Source organism: Orcinus orca, chromosome 15 (genome assembly GCF_937001465.1).
Source record: "Orcinus orca chromosome 15, mOrcOrc1.1, whole genome shotgun sequence".
In the NCBI taxonomy this organism is placed as follows: Eukaryota; Metazoa; Chordata; class Mammalia; order Artiodactyla; family Delphinidae; genus Orcinus; species Orcinus orca.
In genome coordinates, this window is record NC_064573.1 from 7,503,685 (window position 1) to 7,522,699 (window position 19,015).

Consider the following 19,015-nt stretch of genomic DNA (forward strand, 5'->3'; position numbering starts at 1 on the left):
AGTACAGCCAGTGCACATAGTGACACCAGAAAATGTAGCTACTGCGGTCAGCCTATTGAGTAGTAGACTTTACAGCCTATCTTAGACTATGTGTTTCTCAACTGATGTAAAGTTTTAAAGTGTTTAAGTCACTTGGGAAACTATTTTCCATCAAGAGAGGCAAAACCATTGCAGCAAAATGTGTACATAAGATTAGAAACTCGCTTCCTCATTGGCTTGCTCTGTAATTACAGGACAATTATTTAGATTCTCTGCACCTTATGTTTCTCAGTTAAAATCTAATAATACTTTTATTTTTTTAATTTTATTGAAGTATAGTTGATTTACAATATTGTGTTAGTTTCTGCTGTACAGCAAAGTGATTCAGTTATACATGTATATATATACTTTTTTATATTCCTTTCATTATGGTTTATTACAGAATATTGAATAGAGTTCCCTGTGCTAGACAGTAGGACCTTGTTGTTTATCAATTCTGTACATAATAGCTTGCATCTGCTGACCTCAAACTCCCAACCCACACCTCCCCCACCCCCCTCCCCCTTGGCAACCAGAAGTCTGTTCTCTATATCTGTGAATCTGTTTCTGTTTCATAGATAAGTTCATTTGTGTCATATTTTAGACTCCACATATACGATAATACTTTCATTTTGAGTAGGAATAGTTACTATTCACTCAGAAGAAAAATTAGAGGTTGATGTCATGGCCCTTTAATTCTCTGAAAATGATTTATTCCCTAGGACCTTCTTGCTATAAAACAGGGAAAGGTTTCTGAACTACAAAGGATATAAAATCGGTCTGCACAAAGAAAGTCGACCTTTGAAAACTTGGGATCATATTACCATGCCTGTATTTCAGGCATACAGGAACGTTCAACAGACTTCAGACTACCATTTCTTCCAGTGGTCCTCCAAAGCTACAACCATTTTATACATGTTTATCAACAGCACTTCCACCTTTCCCCAGAAAGGTGAATCTAGTTACAGGAACAAGCATCCTCTGTTATACATGACTAGTGCAACGTGGAATGTCAACGTGAAAAGAATAGAAATTAGTTATTTAACTCTAATTTTGAATGTGTGCGGACAAAACCTAAGTTCACTCTTAACAGCTTACATTATGTGGTGCTTAAATATGTAAATAAAGCCCCCCTACATGTTTTGTCTAGAGCCACTCCCATGGCCACCCTTAGATTGATTGCATATCATTTTGCAGTTGCCAAAAAAGTGTCCAGAAGATCAAGTGATCTTACGCCGGGGTCTTCCAGGGAAAAGAATTAGAAGATAGGACTTAGAACTGAAGGCTTCCCTCCTCCATCTATTTTTTTCAGCAAATCAGTGTCTAATGTGGGACGAAGATTGGATATTTGCATTATACAGTGAGTCAAAAATTGGAATCAACCTGATAGTGCTGAGTCTGTCACCTAACACACATCTATCCTGTGGGAACATACACAGTGTGTATCCCATCTGTACATAGAGCGAAATCAAATATTTCTCTTCTTTTTAATGAGGTAAGACAGCAAGAATAACTTTTACTGGTATCTACCATGACTGCCCAGGGCTGGGTAGAGGGTCAGGATCTCTGAGTTTTTCTCAGCATGTTTTTTGGTCCAGATATGTAGGTTCTAAGTTGCTTGGTTTCCCCAGTCCCTAACCCCACCCCAGACTCTAATAAAAGATAAATAGTAAACATCAATGCCTGCTCTTACCCGCCTGGCTCTGAGGCAAGGACCTGGAAGCATTTATATCCCAAGCCTTTCTAAGCGTTTATAACTCAGCTGTAAATACTTGTCATTGGCAGAAACGTAGCCTGGAGGTTTGCAGTCCTCGAGTAAGTTACTCATTTATATATCTCATTGATGTGCTTTAAATTGTTTTAACTGTATTTACCTTTCTTTCCTTTTTTAAAATAAATTTATTTATTTTATGTATTTATTTTTGGCTGCATTTGGTCTTCGTTGCTGCACACAGGCTTTCTCTAGTTGCAGCGAGCGGGGGCTACTCTTCCTTGCGGTGCGCGGGCTTCTTATTGCGGTGGCTTCTCTTGTTGCGGAGCACGGGCTCTAGGCGCACGGGCTCCAGGAGTTGTGGCACGTGGGCTCAGTAGTTGTGGCTCGCAGGCTCTAGAGCACGGGCTCAGTAGTTGTGCACGGGCTTTGTTGCTTCATGGCATGTGGGATCTTCCCGGACCAGGACTCGAACCCATGTCCCCTGCATTGGCAGGTGGATTCTTAACCACTGTGCCACCAGGGGAGTCCTATTTATCTTTCTTGATGGGAGGGAAAATAATGGCTTTATGGTTCACGACACTTTTGTCCTCCTATGAACCAACACCGCATTGGGATGAAGGTTGAAAAAAAAAATCGGCAAAAAAATGGCTGCCGAGAAGAGACAGTAATTCTTTCTTTAAGAAAGGGGCTTGAGGGCTGACGTCACTCAAGCTAAGATCTGTTAAAAGAATTTAGGAAAAAGTGAAGGTTAGGAACTATTGATTAACTCCCTAAAGCACCCACACCCATTTGCTTTTCCATTTTTTTTGGTTTTAGCCGTACAGGGCCCAGCAAGTTGGGTGCTTACACCAGCCTGGTCCAAGTACTGCTGGTTCACAATAACGCAGCAGAGGGGTGGGAAGCTGAGAAGGAGGTAACAAGTAGGATTGGCTATAGGCTGGGATACTCTGGATTGTAAGTGAATCTCTACCAGACTCCCATGCTTTTTTTCGGTGCCCACCATTTCATCTCTAATGCCAGGTACACAGTCTGCCTCAACACTATGTGTTAAAAGATGAGTGAAGAAGATGGATCTGAGTCCAGCAGGTCACCCATTGCTAGAAGAGGTTAAAAAGAGGCAACATATGTCACATTAAGGAATGCATCTGAAATTTAGATTTTATAAGTGAGCAGTGTGAAACAAATGAAGATACTTTTCAGTGGTTTCTACTTAATTCATATAACTGAGAGCTTAGCAAAGAATGCCATCTTAATTCTTAAGGATTCTGAGTACACTTCTGCAAAGATGCTCTCTACATCCTGCACTTTAAATATAACCACGAAAAACTGGCAGAGTATTCTGCTTTAAGCATGCAGACCTTTAAATTTTTGTACTATTTTTTTCTGATTATTAAAACAATACATCATTTAGTACATCTGGAAAATAGCAAAAAGCTTAAAGAAACAATTGCTTTTAATTCTATTCCCTGAAGATCATCACTTTAAAATTTTGGCATGTTGCTGCCTGGCAGGCTTTTTCCTCCTAAGTTCTATACTTGATTGAGATATCATAGCATGCACAACTGTGAATTCTGGCTTTGAAATTTTACTTAACTTTCTATCTAGAGTCAGCAGTTTTCCATTTCATTGGGATTCTTTACACCCATGATCCTAATGTCTATAGCTGTGATTCTCTAGGAGGTGGCCCCAGACCAGCATCACACAGGAGCTGCAAATTCTGGGACCCACACAAACCTCCTGAGTCAGAAATTCTGAGGGGGGAGCTCAGCCATCTGTGGTTTAACGAGCCTCCCCCCATCCCCCTGCCCTGTGATTCTAATTACATTTGAGACCCTCAGCTGTGTCGTCTTACTTTAGAGTGCTGCTGGGAAAGAAGGATTTTCTTTTTGCTCTTATAAATGTTCCACAAAACCCTTTGTTCACATTTCTGAGCATTTCTTTAGGAAAAAAGTAATTAATCAAATGTGCAAGAAGCTCGTGAAAAGGTCTGACGCACAGAGAGTGATTTCTTCCCAGAGGCAGGTTGCGGCAGATTTCTCTCCCCAAGTGGAGCCCGAGGCTGTCCATCTTGCCACCTTCTTCCTTTCATGCAAACTTGTCTTTAAGCACTTTTGGTTAATAAGTTGTTTTTTATCTTACTTATTGTCTTAACATAGGTTTTTCTTGACAGCAAAGGTATGTTAAAGATACTAATTTTTTGCCTTTACCTGTGATGATTTTTGACCTACAGATATTTTTCATTTTGACCCAGTCAATCCTATGTGTTTGCTTATTTATATAAATTGGAAAGTCGTTTCTCATTACAGAGATTAAATAATACTCACTTATAGTTTCTTCTCATGTTTACATTTAAACATTTAGATCTCTGTAGTCCACCCAGATTGGCTTTTTTTTACTGTAATTTTTTACTGTAATTAAGATCTAAATTTCAAAAAACAGGTAAATAATTTTCCCAAAATACTGTCAATGAATTTTTTGATCATAACTTTCATTTTTTTCCACCATGCCTATTTAATTTAACCTTAGCATCTACTGTATTCAAATTATGTCAGCATAGCAACTGCGGTCCTTTTATAGGCCTGTGTTATAATGCAAATACTTTCAGGTATTTTGTTTGCTTTTAATAATGTGCCAAGAGCTTAAAAACATTAATTTCATATTTGACGGGGAAAAAATATCCTTGTTCCATTTGCAGTGGTGGTTCAATGTATTTTTTTGTTGTTGTTCAATGTATTTTTTTTTCTGAATAAGTTTCGCTTTCCTTCTCCCCATCGTATTTGGACAAAACCCTATCTTAGACACTACATACAAGGTCTTTAAAAGTGTTCATATATTTTTTCTATCTTTATTCACCTTACAGGTTAACAAATTTAAAACATAAAAATAATGTTTATTTTTTGACTTAGTTTCTTTTTGCAGTAAAGCTTGCAAAAGAATGAGTGGAATAGACTTTGAGCTCTTGTCATGAAAAAAATCTCAGCTATAGTGGGTCAGGAAGGAAGAAATCATCTGAGTGAAGGATTGGGAAGAATGCTGTGAAAAGTATGGTTTACAGGTTGCTGTGGGATTCCAGGTAGCCTGGGAGTCGGGGTACAAGCGTTCGAGCTTTTATTTCAAGAGAGAGGGAAGCTGTGCTGTTCTCTGCCATAGCTGCCCCTTTCCTACAAATTTCCTGGGAAATTTGCTGCCTAAAGATATAGAGATGGCCATAAAGATGGCGCCTCGGGGCTTCCCTCGTGGCGCAGTGGTTGAGAGTCCGCCTGCCGATGCAGGGGACACGCGTTCGTGCCCCGGGACGGGAAGATCCCACATGCCGCGGAGCAGCTGGGCCCGTGAGCCATGGCCGCTGAGCCTGCGCGTCCGGAGCCTGTGCTCCGCAACGGGAGAGGCCGCAACACTGAGAGGCCCGTGTACCGCAAAAGAAGAAGAAGAAAAAAAGAGGGCGCCTCGGTTTCAATTCAATCCTGTTTCCATCAACAACACATACTGATGAGTTTCTTCTTCTTGTAAGGAGCTCTGTGGGTGGCGGTGGGTGAGGTGTGCAGTGGGCAGGAGGACATTTGAAAGAGGAAATGGTCTCTGGCCTCATGGGATCTGGCTCCAGAGGTGAGCAAATATTTGAATATTGCCTTATTAGCCTCTTATCACAGCTCTGTGATGTAATTAGAAGTGTTGTCATCACTTGACAGTTGAAGGAAGGCTGGCAGAGAAGGTTAGGAATTTGCTGGAGGTCAAACAGCTAAACAGTGAAAGAACCAGGATGAGAATTTCAGATTCCCTGGCCATAGCCCTTTCCAGTTAATCGCTGAGTTGGAAAAGTAACATGCTTTTCCTGATTATTTTTATCATTAACCGTAATTGAGTAGACAATATTTCTTGAACAAAATTCCACTTATAAACATCAGAGTTACATACTGTTGTGTCTTGGATGTACTCAATGCAATAGAACTAAGAAGTAATCTTCATTTATATACTATTTTGATGTGTTTTTTTCCTACAAAAGATTTCGTGTATGTGATCAGGAGCTCATTAGAATGAAGTGATATCTGTCTTGAATGCTTTCTATTCTTGGTCTCAATAAGGTGTCAAACCCACCATTAGATCCAGGAACTAGTGAAAATCTGTGAGGAGTCAGAAGTATTTAGGAGACTGAAAGAAAAATCTTTTTCCCCTATCTCAGCCTATTTTTTATTGGAATCTTTGTTTTACATTGTTACCCTGTGATGATTAATATACCCTTTCCTAATTTTCCCACTTCCCTTTCTTTTCTGGCTTTAGCTGAATTCCTAATTCCTCCTATAACTTTGTTTCCTCCTAGGTAAAACCAATAACCAATCCATCCTCTTCATGGCCACAGGGACAGCTTTGTTGTTGCTGTTGATTATCCTAATTACCACCGTCATTGCCATTCCTTATAAGAGGTGAGTATCGCAGCTCCTCCTGGATCTAGTTTTCCCTGAGTAATTCTGATGCTGGAGTTTCTCCATTAATAACCCAGTAGTTGGTCAAGCTGTCTTACGACTCAGGTACTGAGTCCATGTACTTTGAGCGCTGCTCTTGTACGTAGCAGAGAAGGAGTTAAAGTTGGAGGAGGAGGCTAGAATGACTCATTTCGGAATTAGTAGGAGTGGGCAGTGCACCCCTGCACTAACAAAGCCAGCCGCCTGGTGCCTCTGCTCTGTCTGCTACCCCGTCTCTCCTCTCCTCCTGCAAAGGAAAACGGCTGTCAGGTGAGGGGGAGGTATGTGTGTGTAACAGAGAGAGAGAGAGAGAGAGAGATGGATTCTGAGAGAAGATCAGGGTTGAACAGTAATAATGCCTTCATTCATTCATTCATTAAATATTTATTGTGGCAGTGGTGACTGAGATATAGTGGCATGCATATTCTAATAAGCAAGCAACGTGATTTTAAATGGTTCTATATTCTCTGAAACAATCAGTGTAGGTGCCTTTATTACAAACCATTGAGAAGAAAGGAGTTGGGAGGGGCTGCCCTAGAGAGAGCAGGTGGCCATTGGCCTCTTCTAAAGTTTCCTACCTTTTACCACCTGTGGCATACTTGGCAATTTTCTAGGCTGTTCTTGGTTAACTCTTCCCTTCTTAGCTGCCCCATGTTCATCAACTCACCAGTCTAGGTATTTGTTGCAATCTTAGCTGTAGTCATATTGGGTTGGAATCATTCCTTATACTTGTGATCCAACTAAAGTATTAAATTCTTAAGGAAAGAAGGAACCAAACTTTTGATGTCTACGTTTTGAATGTCCGACACATGGTAGGCACTTACTGTATGTTTGTTGAGTGAAGGAATACATCCATCTCCACTCTTCTCCCCCAGTAATGTTACCACTGACGCATGCGCGCGCGCACACACACACACACGCACACACACGCACACACACACACACACAGTCCTGCGTGCTTATTGACGGGGTTTCCCATCGGTTTCCCCATCTCGTCGCCATATCCTCTTCGAAGGCTCCCCTCACTGCTCGCCTGACTTCAGCGGTACTCCCCCTTTCTAACCCATCTGTTATTTTCCTGGTTCCCCTTCTAAAAGCTAGACTGGCCACGTCGTCTCCCTGTTTAAGACCTGTTTATTGTCTTTCCACTGGCACCAGGATAACGCTAAGCTCATTAACCTTGTGGCACAGGTGCCCTTTGTTCTGACCCCAGCCCAATTAATCTGACCCCAACCCAATATTCATTCATATTTTCTACTTTACTTACTCCCCTGATATTGACAAAATGTATTAAAACTACAGCTTTTATTCTGTGAACACGCCTGACTCTTCCCATTTGTTATGACACCAAAATGCTGATTTCCCCCATATTTGGCCTTAGAATGATCTGGTCCTGCAGACCATTCAAGGTGTGGGGTGCGTGTCCCCTCTGGGAGGGCTGTCCTGCTTCTCCCTCCCTACAAGTAGACATGATGTCACCATCCAGAATCGTGTTGCACTTCCTAACCACCACACCTCGCAGCCTGCTTTGTAGTTTAATCACTTCCATGCTTGGCTTCCCTTTATTCATAATGGCAGAGATTATGTTTTACTCATTTTTTAGTGTTTGATAGCGTTTAGCGCTAATCTTTCCAAATAAGGATGGTCCATAAGCATTTGTCTAATTAAATTGAAACATGAAACTGTCGTCGTTCCTTTCTGTCCATCATGGGCTGCCCTCCAGTCTTTCCCTGGTCAGAAATTAGCAAATTGAGGTAAGGATGTTAGTGACACTGAGGATCTCTCTACTGCTTCACCTTGGTTGATTAAAAAATGCACCGAGGGCAGATACGACAGCAGGAGCGCATGGGAACACAAGGAATATGGCTAGGAGAGAGTGAGTGACAGGTCAGACCTCGAGAGGGTCACAGATATTGGACAGAAAGGATTTAGCTTCATGAAAATGCATCAATTTTACATGAATAGCTAAATTGAACTGTAGAATATCTTGTCCCACTTGGTTAAATGTGATAAAAAGAAGATCAGTGGACTTGAATGCATAACCATGGCCAAACACCACACAGCAAAAAGCACTTGTTCTTTCTACCTTGTCATTGGTATTGATTTGTGGTCGTTACTTAGAATGGAAACGTCTTGAAAAATGACCCAAGGGACTAAACAATGACCTTCTGAACTCTGTCTTAGCAACTGTTTAAAATAATCCTGCCGCTTCAGCTTCAGATGTGCTGACCTAGAGAGAAGCCAAAATACATCACAGGGTGCCTGAAGGAGACTGAATTCTTCCTTCACGCCCAGCACCGGGCAGCCTGTGAGCACGAGGCCTTTAGAGCACAGTTGGTGTCATTTCCAGTTAGAGACCAGAATAGTGACCATATTCAGTGAGCATGGCTAGGGGAAGGCATAGCACCAGTAAGCGTGACAGGAGCCGAGATACAGTCTAGGGATTGACACCTGAGTCTGTAGGAAGAAATTTAATGTTTAGCGAGCAAATGTTAGGCACTTTTACCTCTGTTGTCAGCTTCGAGGTTCACAGCAAATGGGATGTCTTGGTTTGCCTGGGACTTTCCCAGTTTCCGCGCTGATCGTTCCTCATCCCAGGGAAACTCCTTAGAATCAAGCAAGCCAGAATGGGAATATGTTTACTGTCTTTATTCTACAGGTGAGAGGACTGACCTTTAGAGATGCAAATCACTAGTCAATTGCAGAGCACAAGTTAGACGCAGATCATCCCACTCTAAACTTCGTGTTCTCGTTATATGATAAATAAGTGCTAGTGATGCAATCTACGACGTGGTAAATATCATTAACACGGCTCTACATTATGTATGCCTGTTGTTAAGAGAGCAAATTCTAAGGGTTCTCGTCACAAGGAAAATGTTTTTTCTATTTCTTTACTTTTGTGTCTATATGACATGGTGGATGTTCACCAAACTTACTGTGGAAATTGTTTCATCATATATGTAAGTCAGATTATTATGCTGTACACCTTAAACTTACACAGTGCTGTATTGTGTCAATTGTATCTCAATAAAACTGGAGAAAAAAATCATCTTCTCTTTTCCTCATCACATTGTATATGCTAAGCTTATGTTAAAAGTATATTTGTTGGGGTGGGATAGGGAGGGTGGGAGGGAGACGCAAGAGGGAGGAGATATGGGGATTATATGTATACATATAGCTGATTCACTTTGTTATAAAGCAGAAACTAACACACCATTGTAAAGCAATTATACTCGAATAAAGATGTTAAAAAATATATTTGTTTATATATATAACACACATGTATATATATATATATATTTGGACCTACTTGGGAAAGTTAACTCTATATTATGATTGTGAAGGATAATTTAACAAAGGATCAAAAGTCATAAATCTGTGTCTGTTTCCTCACTTGCGAAAAGAGGATAATAATAGTGTCTGTATCATAGATTTCTTATGAGGAATAAATAATTTATATAAAAGATCTTAGAAATATGACTTGCACATAGTAAATTTACACATAAAGTAAGTAAATAATTTGTTTAAATACTACTTAATAAGTAAATACATAAATGCACATAGTCTGTGATTCTGTTGACATGGTAGGAGGATTTCATAGCAACTAGAAGAGACCATCAGAGTCAACATTGATTATCTGAACAACCTTTCCCTGGAGAGAGACTATCTTGCCAGGTTTTCAAAATTTCTGTGAAGTAATTATAACCTCATCTTTAAAAAAAAACTCTACATTTTTGTATTTGACCCGTCCCCTCTGTGGTTCAATAAGAATCTTTTCTGTAGGGGGATGAAAAGAAATAGTCACCATCTCCCCATGATAACAATTTCCATACACTTGGATATAGTTATTTCATCTTTGCATTCAATTACATTACTCTCTTCTCTTGTATTTTCTTTTCAAAGATTCCTCCTGAAGTTAGGCTTTTATAAGTTTTGTTGAAACTGTGGAGAGTTTATTGAATATATGGTTTCGGATGGCCCGTTTTCAGCTGCAGCAATGTGACTGTAGAAGCAGTGAGCCTGGTAGTCAGGAAGGAGGGCTGTGAATTCAAATCCCGATTTGAAATTACTCTTCCTCACAGTGCCTCAGTTCCCCAGTTCGTTAAATAGAGAGTTTTTGATGAAATCTGAATAAAGTAATCCATACAGGTCGTTTAGTAAAACACCCGGAAGATTCCATAAAGCTTAGTTATATTGTCATTGTCATCCAAGAAGTTGCACTGTTAGCATTTAAAAGGAAGTTTTAATTGTGGGAAATCTCTAAGTCATTTATGTATCAATAATAACCCACTCTGCACCATTCTTTAGTAAACTCACTGAGATTAATTACTAAGTAACTGGCTGCATATCCGTTTAGTTGCCTTCACCATCTGTGAGCACACTGGAGAAGGTACGAAAAATGAAAAAATTTAGGACAGTGGAATTTTGGGTGAGTATGTATAAAACCGCTGTGGACAGCTGCTTTAACATAATCACTAAGGGCATGTGGGCTGCGGGTACAGGTGAGGTATTATAGAGCGTCTGAAATAATGCTGGTGCTGGAGTGTCATTCTTATTACCTCTCTTGTACATGTTTTCCCAGAAGGAGAAGGAGACAGAAAAGAGGCCTATTTAAAGAGTACTGGGACACACAGAATAGGGTAAGTTTTCTCAGAATTGTCATTCCCCGCCCCCGCCCCGTTTTGTGCATCATAAATGTAAAGTCAGTCCATTTGCAGTTAGCAATCTTCTTTTTTATTCTCCTTTCAATAACCTAACCAGTGCAGTTGCCTGTTTTTCCAGTATCAGCTATTTGATGAAATGGTTATTTTCTGAACTAGTCTCCTATTATTAATACCTTTTGAAACTGTTTGTTTTACATTCACATAAATAAAGGAGCAATTACACTAGATAATAATAATCAACATTGCACATTACCAAAATCTGTATTAGTTTCCTAGGGCTGCAGCAACAAAATTACCACAAAGAGGGTGACTAGAAACAACAGAAATCTAGTCTCTCACAGTTCTGGAGGGTTAGAGTCCAAAATCAAGGTCTCAGCAGGATCAGTTCCCTCTTGGGACGAGACTCTGTTCTGTGCTTCTCTCCTGGCTTCCGGTGGTTGTTGGCATTCCTTGGCTTGTAGACACATCACTCCAGTCTGTTCCTCTGTCTTCACATGGCGTCCTTCTGTGTGTGTGTGTGTGTGTGTGTGTGTGTGTCTGTGTGTCTGTGTGTCTGTGTGTGTGTGTGTGTCTGTATCTCTTCTCCTTTTATAAGGGAACCAGTCATATTGGGCTAAGAGCCTACCTTACTTCAGTATGACCTCATTTTAACTAATTACATCTGCAGCAACCCTATTTCCAAATAAGGTCACATTAATGAAGGTCTGGGAAGGACAAAAATTTAGGGGGGATGATATCTGACCCAGTACAGGGCATGATAATATTTTTATGTCGTGAGGTTATTGTGAGGATTAAATTAAATGTAACTAAAAGCATAGCAAGCACGTAGAAAGATGCAATGCAGGATATTCGTTATTGTTACGATGTTTGGATTAATTTATTAATTAACGGACGTTCAGATTATAAAGCTAAAGACCTTTTTGTTGGGCTGCAGGAATCGAGTGAACTTGACATTGTCCTCCTTATTCTACGTGCCCCTGCCCCTTAATGTTTAATTGACAGAGGAGAAATTCCCTTCTGGGTGTGAAGATAAGAGGGACACTTATTTTCGTGCTCATTGTCTCCACTATAGGTCAGATAGTCTCTTTAACACATACTATTGTGTTTACAAAATTTTACAATAAAACCTTTCCCTGAGTGTTATCTAAAATTACATCCATATCTCTTCAATTTAATTATTTGCCATTGAATGCTACATGGCCCAAACCTCAAGTACTAAAAAGTTTCCGACAATCCAATGTGTGTGCTTCAAACTTCTTAATAATCTATCAGTCTAACTTTCTTCTTTCTGTTAGGTAGTTACTTTTTTGCAAAACAAAAAAAATTTTTTTTCTGAATATCTCATGGTTTGCTTTTGGGCACCAAGTGCGAAGGCTGGAGAAGTCTGGCCTTGTCTGACCTGCCATGCCTGCACGCGAGGAAACCATGTTCTGTCACATGCAATTTCCGGATCCCTTCTCTGTCCTTAGCTGTTGTCCATTCAAGCCAATCCAAAGCCACATTTATTGCTGTGAATTTCAGAGGAGGAAAGGCGCTTTGCAACTTCCTCACTAGGTATTCAACTCTTCCAGGCTTTTGCAGAATAATGATAATTTGAATGGTGATTAGAAAGTTAGACAGTAAGCTGGTCTGTGAAGTTAGACCTACTTGATTCTGCGGGGTATGTTTTTAGACAAACTACGTAGAAAACAATAGCACTTGAATTTTCCTTTTACTTTCTCCTCGCAAACACTGAAACCACACTAAATTTTCAGACTACTCACCGAAAGACCCCTCTCTCTCCTTCTCTTCTCCTCCCTTCAATTCTGCCCCGCCCCCGCTCTCTCTCCTCCTCTGTCACTTATGCTTACGTATTTTCTGTCACACACATACATACAGGTGGTCAAAGTGACCCAATTAAGGTAGAGAAGATTAATGATTGTATAACATCATCTTGAAAGTGAATGTGCATTTATTTTTGTAATTTTAAAAAAATTTATTTATTTTATTTTATTATTTATTTTTGGCTGTGTTGGGTCTTCATTGTGGGCTTTCTCTAGTTGCGGCGAGCGGGGGCGATTCTTTGTTGTTGTGCACGGGCTTCTCATTGCGGTGGCTTCTCTTGTTGCAGAGCACGGGCTCTAGGCGTGTGGGCTTCAGTAGTTGTGGTATGCGGGCTCATTAGTTGTGGCTCACGGGCTGTAGAGCGCAGGCTCAGTAGTTGTGGCTCATGGGCTTAGTTGCTCCGTGGCATGTGGGATCTTCCCGGGCCAGGGCTCAAACCCGTTTCCCCTCCATTGGCAGGTAGATTCTTAACCACTGTGCCACCAGGGGAGTCCCTGTAATTTTTTAATTGTGTTCAGTTGCTTATTTTTAAGCCAGCACACTGTGTACTTTAAAAATATTTATTTTTCCATTCAACAGAAATTAATGATTATCCACTATGGGAAAATACTGTACTAGATTTTCCATATAAAAAATACAAATAACGGTTCTCTTCGAAATAGCCTAACATCAGGAGAGGGAGTTTTACATTTAAACAGGTAATTTATATCACAATATATCAAGTGATAATCAAGGCTAGGTCTCTGTTGTATCTCGCTCACCACCCTACAAATCAAGAATGTGATTTCTCACAGTTCAATACAGTGAAGAGAATGTTTTATGAAATTAACTGTAATAGAAATTCGACCCATATCATGGTTGAACTAAGGAGAGATTTATGTTTTGAGTGTCTTTATTAAGTGCTGAAATGCAGTGAATTATTAACATCCTTTGTGTTTGTCTTTCTAGGCAACCAACAACTACAGAAGTCCTGTCCCTGCCAATCAACCTTCAGATGGTGCAGGAGAGGATATTTATGTCAACTACCCAACCTTCTCTCGTAGACCAAAGACTAGAGTCTAAGCTTTTCCCTTAATCTGAACATATTAATGATGACTGTTATGCACATGGATCTTTATACCATTTCTTCCCACTATTTAGTGTCTACCTTGGATACTAGTTGACCAAATTTATTTCATTTGACAGGAAAAATACTGCCTTAACTAGAGAGCATTCTTAACAGAAATGTTTTAGAAAACCTGACTCTAATTAGCTTACACATAAGAGGAAACTTATTGAATCCTGTAATGGAACAATGAAGGGGAGATCAAGCTTCAGGCAAGGGTTATTTACCAGGGCTTAAATGTTATGTCTAGAATTAAGTATGGATATGAGACAGTTTCTGCATGCCCTTTCACAGTGCTGGATCCACTTCCTTGGTGTTAGCCTAACTCTCATTCAGGCTTTTCCCTTGTGTTTCCAAGATGACTGCCAACAACTCCTGGCAATTCATTTTATTTATTTATTTTTGGCTGTGTTGGGTCTTCGTTGCTGCATGCGGGCTTCTCATTGCAGTGGCTTCTCTTGCTGCGGTGCACGGCCTCTAGGTGCGCGGGCTCAGTAGTTGTGGCGCACAGGCTTAGTTGCTCCGTGGCATGTGGGATCTTCCCGGACCAGGGATCGAGCCCGTGTCCCCTGCATTGGCAGGTGGATTCTCAACCACTGCGCCACCAGGGAAGCCCCCTGGCAATTCATAATCCTTGTTTCTGTCTGGTAAAGAGTTTGCTCTGATAGAGCAAACACATTTGGTTACTTGTCCATCATAAAACGGTCATTATGACCAGAAAGGATGAAATGGCTTAAGTCAGTTAAGGGCTCACCTCTAGAGCTAGGTAGGAGGGGGACCAAAGCACACTACTGGGAAATTCAGAGTTTTATTAGAAGAAGTGAAGGGGAGCCTGGAAGCTGGGCTGGTTGCCAACAAATGCGGACTCTAATGACCTTCCAAGACATCTTCTGTTAGCCAGCTAAAAAGAGTAGGAGGGCAGGTCTAGATTAGCTCTCTCCCTCTTCCCACTTCTAGAACCTACTCTGCCAGCTTGGTCCAGAAGAGTACTTGGCAGTAGAATGACTAAATGGTCAAGAGGAAGATAAATGTGGCAGGGAAATCTCTTCCTTTGCTACTCTCAAATAAATTCATTTCTGAATTCATATAGAATTTCACTATCCCTGGTTTAGCCTTATGAGCAAGAGTAGTAGATGATCCAACAATAACTTAATTTTTTTATATTGAAGTTGTTATACTTTTGAGAATTATTATTATTATTTTATTTTTTTTATTTTTTTGCGGTACGCGGGCCTGTCACTGTTGTGGCCTTTCCCGTTGTGGAGCACAGGCTCCGGACGCACAGGCTCAGCAGCCATGGCTCACGGGCCCAGCCGCTCCGCGGCATGTGGGACCTTCCCGGACCGGGGCACGAACCCACGTCCCCTGCATCAGCAGGCGGACTCTCAACCACTGCGCCACTAGGGAAGCCCGAGAAGTATTTTTAATATATAATTTCTCTCAAAAGAGTCAGGTACCTAGACAGTATTAGTTTTTTAAAAAATAATTATGTGAAATTTAAATACGAGGAAAAAAATGATAGTTGGAAGTGGTGGTATAGGATGGTAGGGTAGAAAAAAGAGGGGGCAAAGCACTGGGAGGGAGGGTTAGGGAAGGAGGAAAAGGGATCAAAGAATAGGAAGGTACAAAGAAACTTCTGTTGCTTCGAAGTTTGGCCAAAGACACAGTTTGGCCTAATGTTATGACTAACAGGGCAATTAGAGACCATGCCTGCCATTGTCCAAATTCTAGATGCAGGCAACAATGAAAAGTATTTGTGAAACTCAATAACGGTCATGGTCACCTTGAAACCACAATGGTTTGGTAATGACCAAATATAATGATCGTTCGTGTCTCTAATACTCATCTTTAAAAGATTCTTATTTCTAGGCAGTTCCCTGGTGGCCTAGTGGTTAGGATTCTGGGCTTTCACTGCCATAGCACAGGTTCAACCCCTACTTGGGGAACTGAGAACCTGCAAGCTGTGTGGCACAGCCGAAAAAAAAAAAAAGAAAGAAAAAAAAGATCCTCATTTCTAAAAGGTTCATCACAATAGCTGCATTTAGGTTTCAAAGTTGCAGACTTTTCATGATAATCTAAAGCAATCCCAAACCAAATTCTCATACTGTCTAGACAGATTCTTAAGCTGTAATTGACAGTTTTAGCAGGCCTGTGGATATTTTATGGTTTTATCTTTAAATACATGCACGCCACATAGTGAAGTTATCTGTGAATTACAGAAATTGTGAATGCCCCTACCTATTTCAGAAGGGAAAATGTAAAACCGACCACTCCCAGTTGTACTTACGTACATGCAATGAGAGTTAGCTCTCATTTTTATTTTGTTTGCTTATAGACCTTTACATCTGGATTCAAGAAGTGTTTCCACAAATATATTTGTAACAAAGTTGGAAGGCAGTTTTACAAGAAAACCATCTACTGTTTTGTTGACTATATCAGATCAATGAAAGTTTCCATGGCTGAATCTATCAATTTGCATGGTGAAGCAAACTTAACATCCTTTAAAAGATAAATGACTTCTTTTCCCTGAAAGTTAATAAAAATATTACTTTCTGGAAGATTCTGATAACCAAATCCTCAATGACTAATGTAGGTGAGAAGTAAAACATTTCTACCATTACAATATGGTTTCAGGGAAGATTTTTGTGGCAAACTCCTTACGTGTTGCAAAGAAAGCCTCCAGAACACTTGAAACTCATCTCTTTTTCCATGGGTGTTTTAACCTTTTATAAAAATCTCTCACTCAAAATACTTATGAGAACTATTTACTCTGTCCCTTCTTTTCTATAAATTCTTCCTCTGCAGGGCTCAGAATTTTTTCAGGGATTTGGAACCTTCCTAAGTCCTGCTGAAATTTCTCTGATCTCCTCTACTGATCCTGCTACACTGTCAGCTGTTATGCTGATGAAATTCCATTCATTCATTTTCTTTCTTTGGATAGTCTACTTAACAAATCACTTTCATTGTAGTCTCTTTAATATTATACCTAACTTGCTGGAGTTATGAACTCTACCTAATATATATAAAAGACTATGCTTGCTCTCTCTCTCTCTCTCTCTCTCTCTCTCTCTATGTGTATATATATATATATATATATATATATATATATATATATACACACACACTATGTATGGTATCTATAGTAGGTATATGGTATATATATAGTATATGTGTATATATATATGTACCTACAAACACACATGTATATATTTTTTCCCTAATCTGTTGTACCTACTATTCCAGTTGTTACTAAGGAAACAGATCAAAACAGATCCACGGAATGAAAGGTCAGACTTGAATTAAATTATGTTTTAAATCTTTTTTGCAAGGTGTTATTTAGGAAACAAGATGCTTCCTAAGATTCTTTTTTACATATATAATTTATACTGATACATAATACATTAAATAATAATCTGTGTTTCCTTTGAATGCCCTTATTTTAGTATTTACATTAAAGTAACCAGTTACAAGGAATTGCTGTGTGATGACAAGGTAGGTAAGTTTGTTGAATGTCATTATAGAGCCCACAGTTTTGTCAGGGAAAGAATACATCTTATTAACCTACAATGATTAGGGTATTGATTATATTATCATCAGAGAGACCTTGGAACATTATTTAAAAGCCTTTATGCATGCTGAGAAAATCGCATAGGAATTTCATTAGCTTGTAATCATGCTTATATGGGTGGGAGGCAGGTGGATGAGGTTAGCGTTTTCAGTTAGTAAATATTCACATTTATTCACAGTTTATTACTAAAATATTGTACATATAAATTTAAAATACTTTGATTATCAATTTACAAGATAAAGTAAAATAAAAATAATTTAAATAGGTTTACTTTTATTGTAAACATACAAGTTATGTTTGTTTGTATAGAACTATGTTAAAAAATAACTACAGCTACATTACAGTAATTTTCCAAATTGGTAGAGTCCACATCGTAATTAGAAATCACTGTAATCAAAATGCTTCTCCTTGATTTTTTTTTCTTCTCCTTGATTTTTAATAACATGCTGTATTTTGTACTGCTGGTGTGAATGTCAACAAGATTGAAGATAATGTAGAATACAGATGCTTATATAGTGAGAATGAAGGTGCTAAACAGTGAGTACAAAGTTTAGCTTCTTTCCACAGTAGAGTTAAGAAAATATCTTTGAAAAATATAAAACAATAGGAACATGTAATATCATTATTTTATTCTCATCATTAGTTAGGCCACTATTAGAAGGTAGTGTCTAGAAAGTATTGACCTTCACGTGCAGGTTTTTGCATAAATTAATACACTTTTCCTCTGGTCTGTTCATTGGATTATTCTAAGTCAAGTCTCTAGGCTCTTATACATTTATGAAGTAAAAATAAGCATTTTTTTAAACTTTTCTATTGCTAGTGATCCGATAGGTAGAACTATGGCTTCTAGAATTAACTGCAATGCTTTCTTAAAAAATTTTACAAGTCTTTAAGGTTGGATTACATATTATGTTTTTCGAGATTTAAAGCACTATGTTGTAAGGTGTTGTAAGAAAAGATCTAATTTGGGGGTATGGGTGATAAATGTCTGGAATAATCCCCATTTATTGCCTATTGTCCCTGTTGGAATGATAAGTAACATAGTCACCCTCTTTAGAACATTTATTTCCGGCTTTATATGTAATTTCAGACTTGGGTTTTGTAAGGCATGCAAATGTTTACCTTGATATACTGTATTCTGTTGTTTGAATGAATAAAATGTAGAGCTCCACGATTGTTAGTTTCACTTGTTATCAAAGAATATTAGGGGAAAATTCCTACAGAATAATATTAACACGAAGAGTTAAATGCAGAAAAAATCAAACCAGTGATACTTTGTAGCTTCTATCTCAATGCAACATTCAGTTCATTTTATAAGTGCATGTAGTTCAAAGAGTCAAAGTGTGCTGTTCAAGGGTTTTTTGTTTGTTTCTTTTTTGCAAAAAAATAATACCCTGTCCTTCGCATTTTCCCTCCATTGAGACAACAAATTTCACTTCTGATTATTTTTTCTACTTTTCTGAATAGTATACATATATCATTACTAGATTTTTTAAAATTTTAGACATTCTTTATTGATTTAGTTGTCTTGCTCTCCACGAACTCACCACACATGTATACCTTTCCCATGTACCCATCCTTCCAAAATATTTATATTAAAATTTTGATTATTTCAATATTTGGTATTTATTTTTAATGATCTTGCCAATACTCTTCTTAGTT

The 19,015-nt window shown here is 39.0% G+C and overlaps 1 protein-coding gene across 3 annotated transcripts in view; it reads left to right on the plus strand.

Moving 5' to 3' along the window:
• The window catches only part of CD226 (CD226 molecule), a 104,234-nt gene extending 85,710 nt beyond the window's left edge, over positions 1-18,524 (plus strand). For all 3 annotated transcript variants that reach the window (XM_033406086.2, XM_004280000.3, XM_033406085.2), the window contains exons 5-7: positions 6,051-6,153; positions 10,775-10,832; positions 13,629-18,524. In XM_033406086.2, coding sequence (XP_033261977.1) covers positions 6,051-6,153; positions 10,775-10,832; positions 13,629-13,742 — 275 coding nt within the window. In that variant the 3' untranslated portion in view covers positions 13,743-18,524. The remainder of the gene's footprint in view (positions 1-6,050; positions 6,154-10,774; positions 10,833-13,628) is intronic.
• The last annotated feature ends 491 nt before the right edge of the window (positions 18,525-19,015 follow it).